General features: G+C 40.5%; 1 protein-coding gene across 19 annotated transcripts in view; it reads left to right on the top strand.

Moving 5' to 3' along the window:
- Nucleotides 1-16,537, top strand: part of kmt2d (lysine (K)-specific methyltransferase 2D) — a 247,467-nt gene that overhangs the window by 94,194 nt on the left and 136,736 nt on the right. For all 19 annotated transcript variants that reach the window (XM_072566973.1, XM_072566979.1, XM_072566978.1 and 16 more), the window contains 7 exons: nucleotides 377-481; nucleotides 2,745-3,871; nucleotides 8,202-8,315; nucleotides 9,575-9,682; nucleotides 12,529-12,633; nucleotides 13,376-13,557; nucleotides 15,831-15,995. In XM_072566973.1, the coding sequence (XP_072423074.1) occupies nucleotides 377-481; nucleotides 2,745-3,871; nucleotides 8,202-8,315; nucleotides 9,575-9,682; nucleotides 12,529-12,633; nucleotides 13,376-13,557; nucleotides 15,831-15,995 (1,906 nt within the window). The remainder of the gene's footprint in view (nucleotides 1-376; nucleotides 482-2,744; nucleotides 3,872-8,201; nucleotides 8,316-9,574; nucleotides 9,683-12,528; nucleotides 12,634-13,375; nucleotides 13,558-15,830; nucleotides 15,996-16,537) is intronic.

Genomic DNA, 16,537 nt, shown 5'->3' with positions numbered 1-16,537 from the left:
GACAATGAATTATTTAAATATGTACTGGAGTCTTTGGAAGGTTGGTTCATTTTTGTGATGGAAGAATTTCTCCATCTCTTTTCTATGCATCACTCAGAAGACTGGATGTTAGATAGCTTTTTGGGTCATTCAAAGTTAGTAAATGTGAGTCACACATCAGAGGCCATAAGGTGATTTTGGCCATAGATTCTTCAGTAATGTCACTGATCAGGAAATCCATAATGTAAGGATTGAACTTGTATCTGTAAATAATTATCGCATGCACATTCATGCTTTAATGCACCATTGTCTAAATAGAGCTCATTGTTGATTAATTTTCAAGATTTCAAAAAAAAACTACTTAAGCAGCCTGAAAATGTTGCTTTTTGTTGTGTAGAGAAAGTAAAAGAAACTGAATGGTCTGAAAAGCAGAGGAAGAATGTTGAACCAGAAAAACAATTGAATGAGAGTGTCGCTGGAAACCCATTTCAGAAACAGGAGGGTGAGAAACTTGCTTTTAAACTGGGGCTGTTTGTCAATTTTGAAACTTGTCTTGGATCTGCTGTACTCTGAATTTTTGATGTCTCATTTTTCTGATAAATAGCAACATCATCTGTACAGATTTATTTCCATGAGGAAAAATAAATAGTCCAAACATTTTGCTGCTCAAAACATCCATTCGACCTTTTGTTATAAACTGCTGCAATCTTGATGGTGATTTGCACTTTTACAGTGTTGGGTAAGAAAATGATATTGACCCAGAGACAATGAAAGAACAAAATGAAACATGACTTGGAGAGAATTACAAACTTGCTTGTCATGTCCATACCACTGTTGAAAGCGTGCTGATATTTGCTGTTCTGGCTGTCTGTGGATCACCAGCACCGTGGAAACCACAGCCCAGGGAAATTTAACTCTTTCAGATGATCAGGTGGGAGGGAAGACTAATCCAGATAAAATTGGGTTGGAAAGAAATTATAATCGGCTAAGTCAACAAAATATGTAACTTTATTTTTGTGTAGTATTAGCATCTATAAATTTAATCAGAGTCAACTGGATGTGACCTTTCTGCTCCCAAGAAGAATGAATGCTATCTGGGTGACCAAAGAAAATGCAATAGAAATGTACAGATGAGGCAAGCTTATGATTAACACTAGGCTCATAGTACAATAGAGCATCAAGCAGAAAAGAAAAGGAGAGATGTTTTGAGGGAAAAATTGAAAAAAAAAATTAATTGGTAACGTAATAGAGAATATTAAAGACTTTATGAAATATGCGCAGACTGATAAAGGATAGGCAGGTTGGTAAATGGAAACCTAGCACAGAGTACATAGTTGGCAAGTGTACTTTTAATCTCTCTTCACAAAAGATCATGTCGAAGTCACAGTAAGGTGAATGAATAAAAATAGGCACTTAACAGTTGAACCGTGCAGTTTTTAAGTCACCTGATCTAAATTAGGTTGTTGAGGGAAGTGGGGTGGGAATATTAAAATGCTGTGTGCGCTGCACTGAAAACAATGCACTCAATGTAAGTATCCACATTTGTGTTTCCTTTCCATGTAACTGAAAGGATTTACAGAATATATGTTGTGCCTTATCTGTCACAGTTAAATTTTTGGGTGGTGCAGTTCTACCACAGTGCCATCTCTGCTGTTGTGTGGCATTTGTAGGTATATTTTAAAGTTACAACCTCCACAGTTTGGACTCTCACTGCTTCCTCTCTTGGGAATACGCTCTGTTGGCAGGCCCACTATTCACCAAGCTCAGTGCTTTGCAGTGTTAATATCTCGGTGCCTGTCAGTGTTCCCGTTTTGACTTTGGGCCACTGACTACTTTCTAGTCATGCTGTAGGAGATCCTTTGAATTCTGAAGAAGGGCCACTAGGCTTGAAACTTTTTTTCTCAACAGATTGGCTGTGTTGCTCCAGCACACACTGTTTTTGTTTCAGGAAATCCTCTAGTTGCCTCAATGCTTCACAACAAAGTGCTCTCTGGAGTTACTGTAATGTAGCTGAATGGATTGTAGCAGCTATTCTGCACTAGCAATGCCCTATAAAAAGAAAGAAGGTGACTGCAATGACCTATGTTTGCTAATTGGATTGATTTAAAGGAGGAATGTTGACCAGGGCATCAAGAGCATATCCCCATCTTCTTAATATTACCTTCTGATCTTTAATATTCATCTGAGACGCAAGAGGGGTCTCAGTTTAAACTTTTATCGAAAGCACTGTATCTAATAATGCATGTAAAAGTGTACAATTGAGGCCAGTTTAGGTTGCGAGTGCAAATCTTAGAGTGGAGCATGAACCCACAGTTCTTTGCCTCTGAAACTGATGTGGGTGAGTCAGGCAAAAGATTTTTGGCTTTTAAAAACCATGAATGGAGACCAAAAATTGTCTTAAATTCACAACTCTGCCTTCACTGAAATGGCAGAAGGGTGCTTTACAAGTGAAATCTTTGAATACTGTGAAATGTTTTTTGTGCACTCGGCCACCTTGCACGTTTTGTAATCTAACCCCTGGAGTCGGTTATTTATTCATTAAGCTTGAAAAGTAATTATTTTACAGTACGTTCGGCATGATTTCAATAATTGTTTTGTCACCTTTACTTCTCAATCTTAGTTCGATATTTGTTTTGGAAATTTACTATAGCTAATTTTCCTAAATATCTGGGGGAAAAATAAAATATTAACAAAATTGGTGTTGTGGGTAGATGATAGAGGGCTAATGGTGGAGTGGTAATTTTTAAACATTTTTGTTTTGACAGGTTCCATTGAAACTACTAGTAGTAGTGTGGAAACAGCAATTCAAAGACAACAAACGTCTGATGTTGGCATGAAGGAGCAGGTGGAATCTCAATCTCTTGTTTCTTCAGAGGAAGGTGGGGTTGAAGACTTAACTACAGTGAAAGAGTTTGAACGTGAGAAACCTGATGAAGGATTCCATTCTTCTCCAAATAGAGAGCTTTGTCAGACTTCTGAAACTGGAGTAGCTGCTCCACATTCTGAGAGTATTAAAAGTGGAGTAATCACTTCAGTGGAGCCTTTGTCTGCAGGAAAAGAATTGCCAGAACATTTCAGTTTGGATCCAGCAGACCAGTTGGAAGATTTTATACAGGAGAAGGAAGTAAAAATGGAGAGCTCGGTTTCTCTGTTAGACCAGGTAGAGCCAGTTCTTCCTGCAGAGATGGGTGTCAGTCCCACTGGTTCCATCCCAGAAGAATTGAAACCCCACCGCCTTGTCTCACGCCCTGACCTGATGGACTCTGCTAGTAACTCTGCCGAAGCACAATTAGACTCTGCCACCTCTGTTTCGATCAAGCAGGAGACTAACCAAATCCAAACAGACAAAACTGAGCTCTGTGACATTCCTGCTGATTCAAGCTGTAGCTTCGTGGAGAGGGGTGAAGTTTCTGATATAGTCTCGGATGGAATGGAGACCAGGGATAATCCTGTTGAAATGGAAGTTAATGATATTGTGACCCCTATGGAGGTTGTACCTGCAGTAAATAAGCTAAAGACTGAGCAAGATGCTCAAATGGAGGTGCAGGATACTGGGAGCACAGACCCTGTCAGTAACATGTTCATTAAATCCGAGATAGTTGAGGAAATATCGAATCAAAGTCAAACTGACTCGAACAGCACCTGCTTAGAACCAGATTATCCAGTTACTTTGGACCGTGATCCCAGTCTGGCTACTCTGGATGTTTGCATGACCGTAGCAGATGATGTTTCTCCAAGGGTGGAAGAAGAAGCTGAAAAGTCCAATTCAGACCTCCGGTTAACAGAAACTGAAGATTCCCTCCCAGCTGACTCTGGAATGATGAAGAGTGAATCTGGCAAGCCTGCTATAATGAAGAGGCGCTTTTCACCAGGTCGCCCTCGAGTCAAGCAGGTAAACCAGAAAGAAAGGGCTTTTTTATTTCAAAAATATGTCTTTTATAATCAACCTGGACAGCAATGTTATTACACACCTCTATCCAGGTAGGACTTGAACCCAGGCTGCTTGGCTCACTCTTGAGGAAACTACCACTGCATATCAACATCCCTGGTTTTTGAATTTTAGCTGTGATTGAAATAGAAAATTGTCCACTTAATGAAACAACTTTGAATGGATATTTTGAAGGTTCTGTGCAAGAGTGCACAGACATATGCACACTTTTTCCTCCTTCCTTCCATACCATAAGCTTTTGAAGCTTGTTGTGGATCAGTTAACAGCATAGACTGGGAATCGGACAAATGGCTATGCAAAAGCACGAAGTTTATGGTACCGAAGGAAAGCTATTCAGCATATTGTCTCTTTGTTCTTACAATCCAAAGCTAATCCTATTGGCCTGTTGTCCCCCTCTGCTTCAAATAACTTATTTCATTTCCCTTGACCAATTTTAAGGTGTCAAGTCTCAATCACTTTGTGTTGATTTAAATTACCCTCACATGAATCACCATGGTCTCCATCAAACCTTTTGGGAATTTTCCAAATGTCTGAACTAAATTTCTTTATCGTTTCTGATATAGTGCAAATACTATGGCTTTTACTCATGCTCATAGTTTCCCATCTCTGGCGTAGTTTTGCTGTACACTTTCTCGAGTGTAGACATGACTTGCAAACTGTGGCCTAACCAGCATATTGTGAAATTCATCCTTGTTTTTAGGTGTATTTGTATTTCCACTGATTTTCTTTAAAAACCAACTTTTTAATAACTATTTATATTTTGAACCTTCAGCAAATCATATATTTGAATGTCCAGGTTTCGTATTTCTTTTTTCCGCTTGATCAACTACCTCTTGGACAGCCTGTCATACATTCTGCTAACCTGCCTGTCATCCTGAAGTATTTTACAGAGCTTCTCTCTCTGTTTAATTATTCACTTCCTCTTGTACACACAAACCAGTAACAAGAGTAGGCTATTCAGACCCTTGAGCTTGACTTGGCATTCACATGGCTCGTGATTGATCTGATTTTTAACTTCAAATCTGTATTCCCACCTGTCCCTTATCATCTTTCACTTCCTTGTTTAACTAGAATCTATCCACTTCTGCCTTTTTTAAAAAGAAAATCAAGGACCCCCTTCCTGAAAAGGTTGTGGAAACAGAGTGCCAAAGAGAGACAACCTTCAGAGTAAAAAGATTTCCCATATTTATGCTGTATTTGCAGATGTTTACTGTCTCATTTTAATTTTTTCTGTAACCTCCTCACGTTGCCTTTGCAACTTATTTTCTTATCTATCTTTGCGTCATCAGCAATTTTGGCAGTCATACCTTCCACTCATCACAGCTCGTCAATTCTCTGCTTAGTCAATCTTCAATCCATGCTGATATGTTACCTGCATGCCACGAGCAGTAACCTTTTAAGGCAGTTTATCAAATGTCGTCTTTGGTCACCCTTAATCCACAGCACAAATTCAAAGAACTCCAATAGATCGGTCAAAAATGACTTCCTTTTCACAAAACCATATTGACTTGGCCTGATTCGCCTGAATTCATCTTAGTGTCCTGGTACAACTACTTTCTTAATAGCATTTGATATTTGCCCTATGGCAGGTGTTAAGTCAACAGGCCTATAGTTCTGTCTTTCTTTTTGAATAAAGGAGTTACATTTGCTGTCCTCCATTCCAGAACTTTGGAAATTTAAAACTGATGCATCTCACTAGTTACATCTTTCAAGACCATATGATAGAATCCATCATGACATAGGTGCTTGTCAGTCTCTGATTTGTGATTTTCTGTCTGTCCCTCCCTTTCATTTCCAAATTTATCAATGCTTCTGTGTTGTTTGGTTCATTCTGACAGTTTCTTATTTTCCATTGTCAATTCGTCAGGCTCACTTTGTTAACTTTTTTTTCTAAATATTTATAGAAACTCCTTACCATCCATTTTAATACTTTTAATGTACTCTAATTTTTGACTCAGTTTAGTGGGTCTGCCTTACTGCTTAACCTACTAGATTTTAAGTAGAGCAGTTCTACCTGTTTCTCATCTTTACTCTGCACTATCATATAGGGAATAGGAGCAGGAGTAGGCCATTCTGTCCTTGTTGTAATCTACATTTGGCATGATCATCCAGTTCAGTACCCTGTTCCTCCTCTTTCTCCACTTACCTTTTAATACCTTTGGTCCAAAGAACTGTATCTAATTCCTCCTTGAAATCATTGAATTGTCTTGCCCTCTTGTATGCCCTCCTTTCATACATCAGTCCTACCATTCCAGAAATCATTCTGTAAACCCCTATTTCATGAAATCAGGAGACCAAAACTGCATACAGCATTCCATTAAGGTCTCACCACAGCTCTGTACAATTGCAGCAAGGCATCCTTGTTCTTGTATCCAAATTATTTCGCCATGAAAACCAATATACTGTTTGCTGCCTGCTGCACCTGCATGCTTGCTTTGATTGCCTTGGTGCACCAGCCAATCAGCTCTTGTTGCACCTCCAGCTTTCTCAATCTATCACCGTTCAGATAATCTGGTTTCCTATTTTTGCTCCCATGTTTATTCGCATCCATGTCTAGGTGTATGGAAGGATCCCACTGCACTAATCAAAGAAGCGCAGGGAAGTTCTCCCATTCTTTGGCTAACAATGAAAAACTAATTATTTGGTAATCTACTCTACAACAAGGACAGAAGTTGCTGGAGGGGCTCAGCAAGTTAAGCGGCGTCTGTGAGGGGAGGTCAGAGTTGATGTTTTGGGTCTGGTGACCCTTCCTCAGGACTGAGGAGGTTCTGGAGAGGGGTCACCAGACCCCGGGTATTGGCTCTGGCTTCTCTTCACAGATGCTGCCAGACTTCTGTTTTTGTCTCTGATTTGCAGCATCTGCAGGTCTTTATTTTTATCCAGTCATCTGTCATTGCTGTCTCTGAGACTTTCTATGCACAGTAGCTGCAGTATTTCCTACATTACAGCACTGAATATTTTATAAAGCGCTGCATTGCCTATAGAACATTTTAGATCATTCTGATGTCATGGATGCAACATTGCTATGTTTGAGAAGGTCACAGCCTCCTTGTTTAAGCTTCTTATTTGTTCTTTCTCTGCCAAGTGTACCACTTTATATGTCTTTTGCATTGAACTGCAGCTGCCACCTGATTGCCAACTCCTCAAACCCAGCAGTTTCTTAGAATCTCCTGGTTTTAAAGAGTAAATTAATTTTCTTTATAAATTCACGAGATGTGATGTCACTGACTAAGCCAGTGTCTATAGTCCAGAGGGCAGCAAACAGTTAACCACATATAAACCAAACTAGGTAAGGATGGCAGGTTTGTTCCCTAAGTGGACCAGATGGGCTTTCCTGACAGTTAAGTGGTCATCATTCCAGATGTTCTTTTTATTAAATTCAAATTCCGCCATCTACCGAATCAGGATTTGAACCTGGGTTCCTGGACCTGGGCCTTTGAATTAATAGTCTCATAGGGGGAGGTGGTATCATCTATCTACACTCGACCTCATACTTATCGAATAGAAGTATTTGTCATGGGCTGGGATGTGAGAAATATGTTTTTGTTTTGATTCAGAATTGAGGAATGGGAAGAGAGGAAAAAACTATAAATAGGAAGGACTTAAAGTGATGTGGGCTAAATTCTAGCAAATGAGACTAGATTAGCTGTCCAATTAGCTTCTGTTCATCTACCTGGGAACAAATCATGTAATTGTTGGCAGCCAAAATAATCTTTGTCATTGACAGCTTGTCACCATCCACAGACCAATCCGCTCCTTGTTCCTAGCTGCATTTTCCTTCATACACACCCCTGGCTCCAGCTAATCTGTAGTAAACCTGCAGTTCTGCTTGCACAGACCGTAGTATAAACAGCACTTTCAACCAATGGCCAGTAACTTGCTTTTGAAAAGTGCATTAACCCTTGCTTGGTTTTTAAAGCAGTCCTTTTCCTATTTCAGTCCATAACCAAAAATACACACAATTTTTTAAAAAAAGGGTCTTTGCAACAATTATCATGCTTTGACTTGAGCAAAGCAATATTGAGTGAAGAGCAGTTGCTGCTGTTGTCAGTTATAGTAGTTCTGGATGTGAGGTTGGAGGGAGTGGAGGCTGGTGGCTTATGTGGTTTAAGATATTGTGAGGGTGATGGTTGTGTTGGGACTTGCCCGATGATTCCTTTTTATCCCTCCCCTTTGAGTTTACATGACACTGTCACATGTATTCCTAATTTTGCAGCTAAAGGTAATTTTTTTTTAAAATGTGGAATTTAAAACATTCATTATTTTGCTTCAGGGTCGTTGCAACAGTTTTCCGGGCAAAAAACGACCCCGTGGTGGTGGGCATGTTGGGCGAGGACGAGGGCGATCACGTTTGAAGTCTGTGTCTGGAATCTTGGAGTCTCTAGGGGTAAGAATTAAATGGTTTGGGTATCAGAAGTTGGATTATTTTGGGGAATAGTTGCAACCTAATTAATCCATTGCAGATTTATTTATGATTGCATTGGACCAAAAGCATGAAGTACACATTTGTGGCACAATTTTACATAATGCAAAGTTTGTGACCACACTTTGCCAATGTAGTGATCTTGTTTTTCAAAACCTATTTGGGCCATTATGGGGATGTCATTAGTAAGAGTGAAGCACTTCTCTGTTTGCATACTGGGAAAATCTGAGATCCAGTCAATCTTCTCTTCTGTGCATTTAATGAATGGTAGCAGAAGCCCATCCTTCAGGTTCTATGAAGTGAACAGAATTCAGAATGGTAAAAGGTGGATAATAATTTAATCAAACATGTTCACTCACTATCAAAATCTCTCTGTGCATATTTAACCTTCATTATAGCCAATTTGTATTGTTTAATTTGATTATTTTTGTTTCTCAAGTTTTATATACAGCATTTAAAAATGAAATCATCTTAGATTTAAAAATTGGATCAAGTTCTTTTTGATGTCTTAAGTTTAATACAAACTAAAGTTTTTATTTTAAAAAGTAACAATAGAGTAAAATGCTAATCTAGAATTACTTTTTATAGTTCTCAGGCACCAATTTTGAGACCCAGCAGTAGACTCTTCGACCGAATAGGGCATAGGTTGATTTGGCTTTAACCACTTGCCTGCTGCAGTGACTTTACAGCAATAAAAATTGTTGCTTATGCATAAGGGAATAGTTGTGATCCTTCTCTCACTAATCAATACTTTGTGTCTCTGAAGCCATGTTTCAAAGGTTTAATGGTATTGTAACTGTACCAATGCACTGTTTTGCTTTCTCCATTTCAAATTTGAAACGAAAAGCTCAGGTTTGCTGCAATGTAACAAATGCAATCCCCATTGTAGTACCCAAAAATGAACCAGGTCCTCTCCAAATGAAACACACTATATTTAATTACTTTTCATGCTGAAAACTGAGCCAGCATGTGCATGCATCACTTTCATTGCAATAGCATCACATTTGCAGGTGCATCATTGATGTTCACAGGCCACTGGACCTGATATTTCAAGATAAAACAGTGGGCATTTTTATGGTCAAATTTAAAGAATGTTTTTTTCTAAGTCATCACTGCCTGAAAAAAAAGTCCAGGCATTTAAATAGAATCAATTGCAAGGAAACTGACTTGAATGTCTGTTCCTACTGATTTTCTAGTGCTGAACTATCTAGATCTTGTCTCAGTCTGCAGGAGTGGATACATCTCCAAGTAAAGAGGACGATGACGATGATGATACAATGCACAACACAGTGGTTCTCTTCTCCACTGAAGACAAATTTATTCTCCTACAGGTAGGCTATCTTAATCCCTAATGATTCAATCAGTTCATAACCATTTAATAGATACAGTAGACCCCTGTCTTGGTTATTGGCATTTGTACACTCTTGAAGTTATGCACAATAATTTACTTGGAAGTTGGACTTTAGTTTTGAATGAACATCTAAAATGCAGCTGATAAGTTTTCACAGACTTCGGTTTCTTCATTCAACAGGGCAAATTGTCAGCTGGATGTTTGGTATCTGATTTATTGTCCATATAGCTGATAGGTTAGTTTTGGCAAAGTAAGGCTTCCGGTTGTGTGGTTGATTGATTTTTCCTGGGGTTCTTCGATATTCAACTCTAAATTTTGAATAATGGGCTAACTAGTATTGTGGTAGTAGTGGGTGCTCCTGAAGGCTACAATGTTTTCAGTTCCCAATGGTAGTGTAATTCCAATGCAGATTAAATGTGTGACCCAGGTGCTTGTAGCTAGGATCCTCTGAAAGGTCTAGTTAAATAATTGGTGGCATGTGGCATTTGACTTGACCATTTAGAGCACTGAAGAAGTTGACGCAGCAACTTGTCCTGAGTACCTTGATTAATTTGATGAAGGGTGAGCAGTTGGTTTTTAAGGTGGTAAAAACAATGACTGCAGATTCTGGATTAGTGGTGCTGGAAGAGCACAGCAGTTCAGGCAGCATCCAAGTAGCTTCGAAATCGACGTTTTGGGCAAAAGCCCTTCATCAGGAATAAAGGCAGTGAGCCTGAAGCATGGAGAGATAAGCTAGAGGAGGGTGGGGGCGGGGAGAAAGTAGCATAGAGTACAATGGGTGAGTGGGGGAGGGGATGAAAGTGATAGGTCAAGGAGGAGAGTGTGGAGTGGATAGATGGAAAAGAAGATAGGCAGGTAGGACAAGTCCGGACAAGTTATGGGGACAGTTACTGAGCTGGAAGTTTGGAACTAGGGTGAGGTGGGGAGGAGGGGAAATGAGGAAACTGTTGAAGTCCACATTGATGCTCTGGGGTTGAAGTGTTCTGAGGCGGAAGATGAGGCGTTCTTCCTCCAGGCGTCTGGTGGTGAGGGAGCGGCGGTGAAGGAGGCCCAGGACCTCCATGTCCTCGGCAGAGTGGGAGGGGGAGTTGAAATGTTGGGCCACAGGGCGGTGTGGTTGATTGGTGCGGGTGTCCCGGAGATGTTCCCTAAAGCGCTCTGCTAGGAGGCGCCCAGTCTCCCCAATGTAGAGGAGACCGCATCGGGAGCAACGGATACAATAAATGATATTAGTGGATGTGCAAGTAAAACTTTGGATGTGGAAGGCTCCTTTAGGGCCTTGGATAGAGGTGAGGGAGGAGGTGTGGGCGCAGGTTTTACAGTTCCTGCGGTGGCAGGGGAAAGTGCCAGGATTGGAGGGTGGGTTGTTTGGGGGCATGGACCTGACCAGGTAGTCGCGGAGGGAACGGTCTTTGCGGAAGGCAGAAAGGGGTGGGGAGGGAAATATATCCCTGGTAGTGGGGTCTGTTTGGAGGTGGCGGAAACATCGGTGGATGATTTGGTTGATGCGAAGGTTGGTAGGGTGGAAGGTGAGCACCGGGGGCGTTCTGTTCTTGTTACGGTTGGAGGGGTGGGGTCTGAGGGCGGAGGTGCGGGATGCAGACGAGATGCATTGGAGGGCATCTTTAACCACATGGGAAGGGAAATTGCGGTCTCTAAAGAAGGAGGTCATCTGGTGTGTTCTGTGGTGGAACTGGTCCTCCTGGGAGCAGATCCGGTGGAGGCGGAGGAATTGGGAATACGGGATGGCATTTTTGCAAGAGGTAGGGTGGGAAGAGTTGTAATCCAGGTAGCTGTGGGAGTCGGTGGGTTTGTAAAAAATGTCAGTGTCAAGTTGGTCGTCATTAATGGAGGTGGAGAGGTCCAAAAAGGGGAGGGAGGTGTCAGAGATGGTCCAGGTAAATTTAAGGTCAGGGTGGAATGTGTTGGTGAAGTTGATGAATTGCTCAACCTCCTCGCGGGAGCACGAGGTGGCGCCAATGCAGTCATCAATGTAGCGGAGGAAGAGGTGGGGAGTGGTGCCGGTGTAATTACGGAAGATTAACTGCTCTACGTAGCCAACAAAGAGACAGGCATAGCTGGAGCCCATACGTGTGCCCATGGCTACCCCTTTGGTCTGGAGGAAGTGGAAGGATTCAAAGGAGAAATTGTTCAGGGTGAGGACCAGTTCGGCCAAATGAATGAGTGTGTCGGTGGAAGGGTACTGTTGGGGACATCTAGAGAGGAAAAAACTGAGGGCTTGGAGGCCCTGGTCATGGCGGATGGAGGTGTAGAGGGATTGGATATCCATGGTGAAGATGAGGCGTTGGGGGCCAGGGAAATGGAAGTCTTGGAGGAGGTGGGGGGCGTGGGTGGTGCCTCGAACGTATGCGGGGAGTTCCTGGACTAGGGGGGATAGGACCGTGTCGAGGTAGGTAGAGATGAGTTCAGTGGGGCAGGAGCATGCTGAGACAATGGGTCGGCCAGGGTGGTCAGGCTTGTGGATCTTGGGAAGGAGGTAGAACCGGGCAGTGCGGGGTCTTTAAGCTGGTCTGCAACTCAGCTTATTAAAATACATTTCCTGTACTTACGATTGGCTCCTTTATATTGACCTGTGTTGTGTACCCATGTCAGAACAAATCGACTTACAAACAGATTGGAACCTGTTGGCCCAGGGCTGCCTGTTTGTGAATCCAATGCAAATAGTTTGGGAACATTGCTCTTTGAAAATATTTTTCATCAAGTACAAATGGGGCATCTTGATTCAAAAAGTGTATTTACAAAATTATAAATTAGTGTACGTGTTAACAGATGATATTCAAGAATGACTTTCTTTTTATCTTTCAGGATATGTGTGTGGTGTGTGGGAGTTTTGGACGAGGGGTAGAGGGACAGCTTTTGGCCTGTTCACAGTGTGGGCAGTGCTATCACCCATACTGTGTCAATAGTAAGGTATGGAGATACAAAAGGGAGATGAGAGTTAAATTTATAAAGATCCTAGTGTTAAACAATGATGAATAAATGCTGACTTTGCACAATAGGAAAGAAAGGAGAGTCAACAGCAAGTCAGAGGTTGGAACTAAGTACTTCCTGTTGACTTGTAACAGACCAGTGGAGCAACATTGGCAAATGTCTGTGAAAGAGCACCCATTTGCCTACATGGCCAGAGTGCTTTGTTAAAGTCCTAACATAAACAGGCAATAAAGGCAAAAATAAACTTTCAGCAGCTGCAGAACATATGAGCATACTGTGAAGCAAGCTGTGCCTTTTTTTGTCCAAGAGCTTTTTTGGATCGTACTGTGCGGTGCATGTTTACTTTATATTACTTATATAAAACTGATTTGATTGAATTTATCCAAAGTGAGGGAATTTTGTCCTTATTTCCGCATCCAACAACTCGAGTACAGTAACACAAAGTAGGGTTCTGTATGTACGTTCACTTATAAAAGCAAGCGGATTTCCTCTGTCATGCAACCATAAGAATTCTATGCAGAATGTACAGTTTTACTGCTAATATTGTTGTCCGGTAAATCTTCCCCCAGTGGCTAAAAGGAGCAGTACCTCTGCATCTATCTAAATTTTAAATCCTCAGTCATGCCTCCTCAAAGTAATATAACAACTTAGATCTAAATCTGAACTCTTACTGGAATATTATCAAATTTTTAGGTTTTTGAATATGTTCTTTGTCTTGCAGATTACAAAAGTTATGTTGAGCAAAGGGTGGCGTTGCTTGGAATGTATCGTATGTGAAGCATGTGGAAAAGCTTCTGATCCTGCTCGTTTATTGTTATGCGATGACTGTGATATAAGTTACCACACGTATTGCCTGGATCCACCATTGCAAACTGTTCCAAAGGGTGGGTGGAAATGCAAGTGGTGAGTGCAAAATTCAATTGTGTATGACCTGACACTAGGATTGGGAAATTTTGTTTTTATTTGTTTTTTTTTCTTGCTTTTAGCAATGATCTTTTTCCTCTTCCCCCAGAACCAAGGTGCCTTTGTTCACTAAGGTTTTAGTGATATCAAGTTATTGTCCATTTTTGTGCAGTCTTTTTGAGTTTTTGTGCAGTCAGGCAGCTTGCCATCCAATTAGTTAGTCCTCAAACTTGATGTATGAACATGTACCTTCCGATATGGTTAGTTGAGCAATATTTGTGTTATTCCCCCATCCATGTACTGACCAAAAGATCAGAGTGTTTGTCATTGTTTTTTTCACCCTTGTTGTTTTGTTGACTAACTCAGCATTTGACAGTTGGATGTAACCGAGTATCATCTTGTCTGTGACTTGGTTTGCTTTCTTGGTGAATGTTTTTGAATCATTGGAGGAACTATTCAATTTTTACATTCACAGTTTGCTTTCCTTTTCATTTCATTGCTAGTCTTTTTAACTTATTAAAAAGTAATATTCACTTTTTAATATCTTCTCTTTTTAAGCCTTTATCATTTTACCACCTCCTTGCTCTTGTGAGACATTTTATAAGTAGGACTAACTTCTGTTAAATTGGCTGGATTGGCTAAAAATGGCTTGAAGGGCCAATTGAAAACATTGTAATGAAGAGCATGCATATTGTTGGAAGGATTTAGATCTGAAACAGTGTGTTCTATCCATGTTTCAGGTATTTTATAAAAAAAGGTTGCAGTTCTTCCAATTGTTTCTAAAGCAGTTTTCTTCAGAAAATGCTTGAAATTATGAGGTGGTGCACTTTGAAAAGAACGTGGAGAGAGAATTCATGCTAATTTTTAAAGGGGGTGCAAGCCGAGGGTGACTTGGGGATGCTTGTACGTGTTTGTGATAAGGACAGGCTAACAAAACACCATGTGGGATTATAGATTTCATAAATAGAAGCATAAAAGATAAAAGCTAAAGTTCTGCTGGGCCTATTTTAAGCTAAAATGATGTGGCCCCAGCTGGAATGTTGTATTTGATTTTGAACACCATACTTTTTAGAACAGATATAAAGGCTTTGGACAGAGTACAGCAAAGACCTATGAGAGTGGTTACAGTGATGAGGCATTATAGTTAGATAAAGACTGGATCAGCTGGTGTTGCTGTCCTTAGAGCAGACAAGGCTAAAGGAAAGCAAAAGACTGCAGATGCTTCAAATCTGAAACAAACGCAGATTTTTGGCAGCATCTGTGGAGAGAGAAACAGAATTAACATTGAGAGTCTCGTATGGCTTATGGCTATACCAGACTCGAAACATTAAATCTGTTTCTCTGCACAAATGATGCCAGATCTTCTGAATTTCTCTATTTTCTGCGTTCATTTTAAGACAAGGGAAGACTTATTAGAGGCTTAAAATCAAAGGATTCTGAGAGTTAATAAAGAGCGCCTGTTTCCACTGTTGTTCCATCTGTTGCACAGCTTTAAGACAATTGGCAAAAGAACCAGAGGCAACATTAGGAAAAACTTTTACAAATCAAGTGGATTTGGGTTGAACTGTCTGGGTGGTGATACACATTCAATAATGGCCTTCAGAGGGGTATTGGTGAAAAGATGAGAAGAAAGAAAACATGCAGGTGAATGGAGGAAGAGCAGTAGAGTGGACATAACTGGATTGTATTTTAAAAGAGCTGGCACAGGCTCAGTGGACTGAATGTGTTCCTATACTGTATTATTCTTCAATTGTATCACTTTGCAAGTAAGTTAAGGGTTATCTTGTTTAAAGTCAATCCTGTGATGTATAGAGGATTTTTATCCAACTGGGGGCGTGGGAGAGAAAAAAAAACCCTTCTATTTTATGTTATGACAATGAGAGAAAAAAAGTGTTTCTTTTTTTTTAATTTCTAAATTTTGTTCATCCGTCAGATGGAGGTGTCGTTGGCTGTGTGATGGCAAGCTGCTGCCTGGAACCTGCAGTCCATTCAGTGTAGATAGACTCTCAATATTATTAGGGAGGGAGCTCCAGGGGTTTGAGCCTGTAACACTAAAGGAACAGTGTGTTTCCAAGTCAGTATGATGAGTGGCTTGGAGGGGAACTTGCAGTGGTTGTTTGCCCATGCATCTGCTGCTGCTGTTTTTCTAGATGGTAGTGATCAGGGGTTTGAAGATGCTGTCAGAGGAGTCTTAGTGAATTTGATATCATAAATGAAGTATCTATAAAACTTTCTGTATGCTGCAATAACATAAAGCCAAACTTGTCTTTCAGGTGTGTTTGCTGTACACAGTGTGGTGCCACAACACCTGGTTTTCACTGTGAGTGGCAGAATAACTACACTCACTGTGCACCTTGTGGCAGCCTTGTTACTTGTCCTAGCTGCAATGAAGACTATGAAGAAGAAGATCTTCTCATACAGTGTCACCACTGTGATCGGTAGGGTAGAGAAATGTCTATCAGTGGTTTTACAAAGTGTTTTGTGATGTTCTCAACTAAATAATTTCATTCTTTCAAGTCCCTAACTTGTTTTCTGTTGAATCCTGTGAAATGTATTTTGCATGAAAGTAATGGCTTTGATCCATTTTTTTACACGAAAAAAACAAATATTTGTAGTTTTCGTTGAATTGTGCTCACATTGCTAATTTAGATGCACACGCTAAAGCATTCAGAGCTTAAGTTTTCTGTGTCATATCTTTATTATGGTAACTGACTGTTGTGCTTGTAATAAAAATTTCCATGTAATGCAGTGACAAATGATTATCATCCTTTCAGTCCACTTGTGTAAAAGGCCCCTGATCGAGTGCTGGTGGTAACAACAATGCATGTTATTGTTGGTGTGAAAGTCTACTTGGGACTTCTGATCAAAGCTATTCCCAATACTTGTCTGTATTACTGAACTCAGAGCACAGAATTTATTTGGACTTCAGATTCTTTAAACCTGTTAGTACTTACACTGATTAAGTAATAAACTTGTGCAT

The sequence above is a fragment of the Chiloscyllium punctatum genome, chromosome X, assembly GCF_047496795.1.
Source record: "Chiloscyllium punctatum isolate Juve2018m chromosome X, sChiPun1.3, whole genome shotgun sequence".
Classification (NCBI taxonomy): domain Eukaryota; kingdom Metazoa; phylum Chordata; class Chondrichthyes; order Orectolobiformes; family Hemiscylliidae; genus Chiloscyllium; species Chiloscyllium punctatum.
Note: the sequence above shows the minus strand (reverse complement) of the source record. Positions and strands in the feature narration are given on the sequence as shown.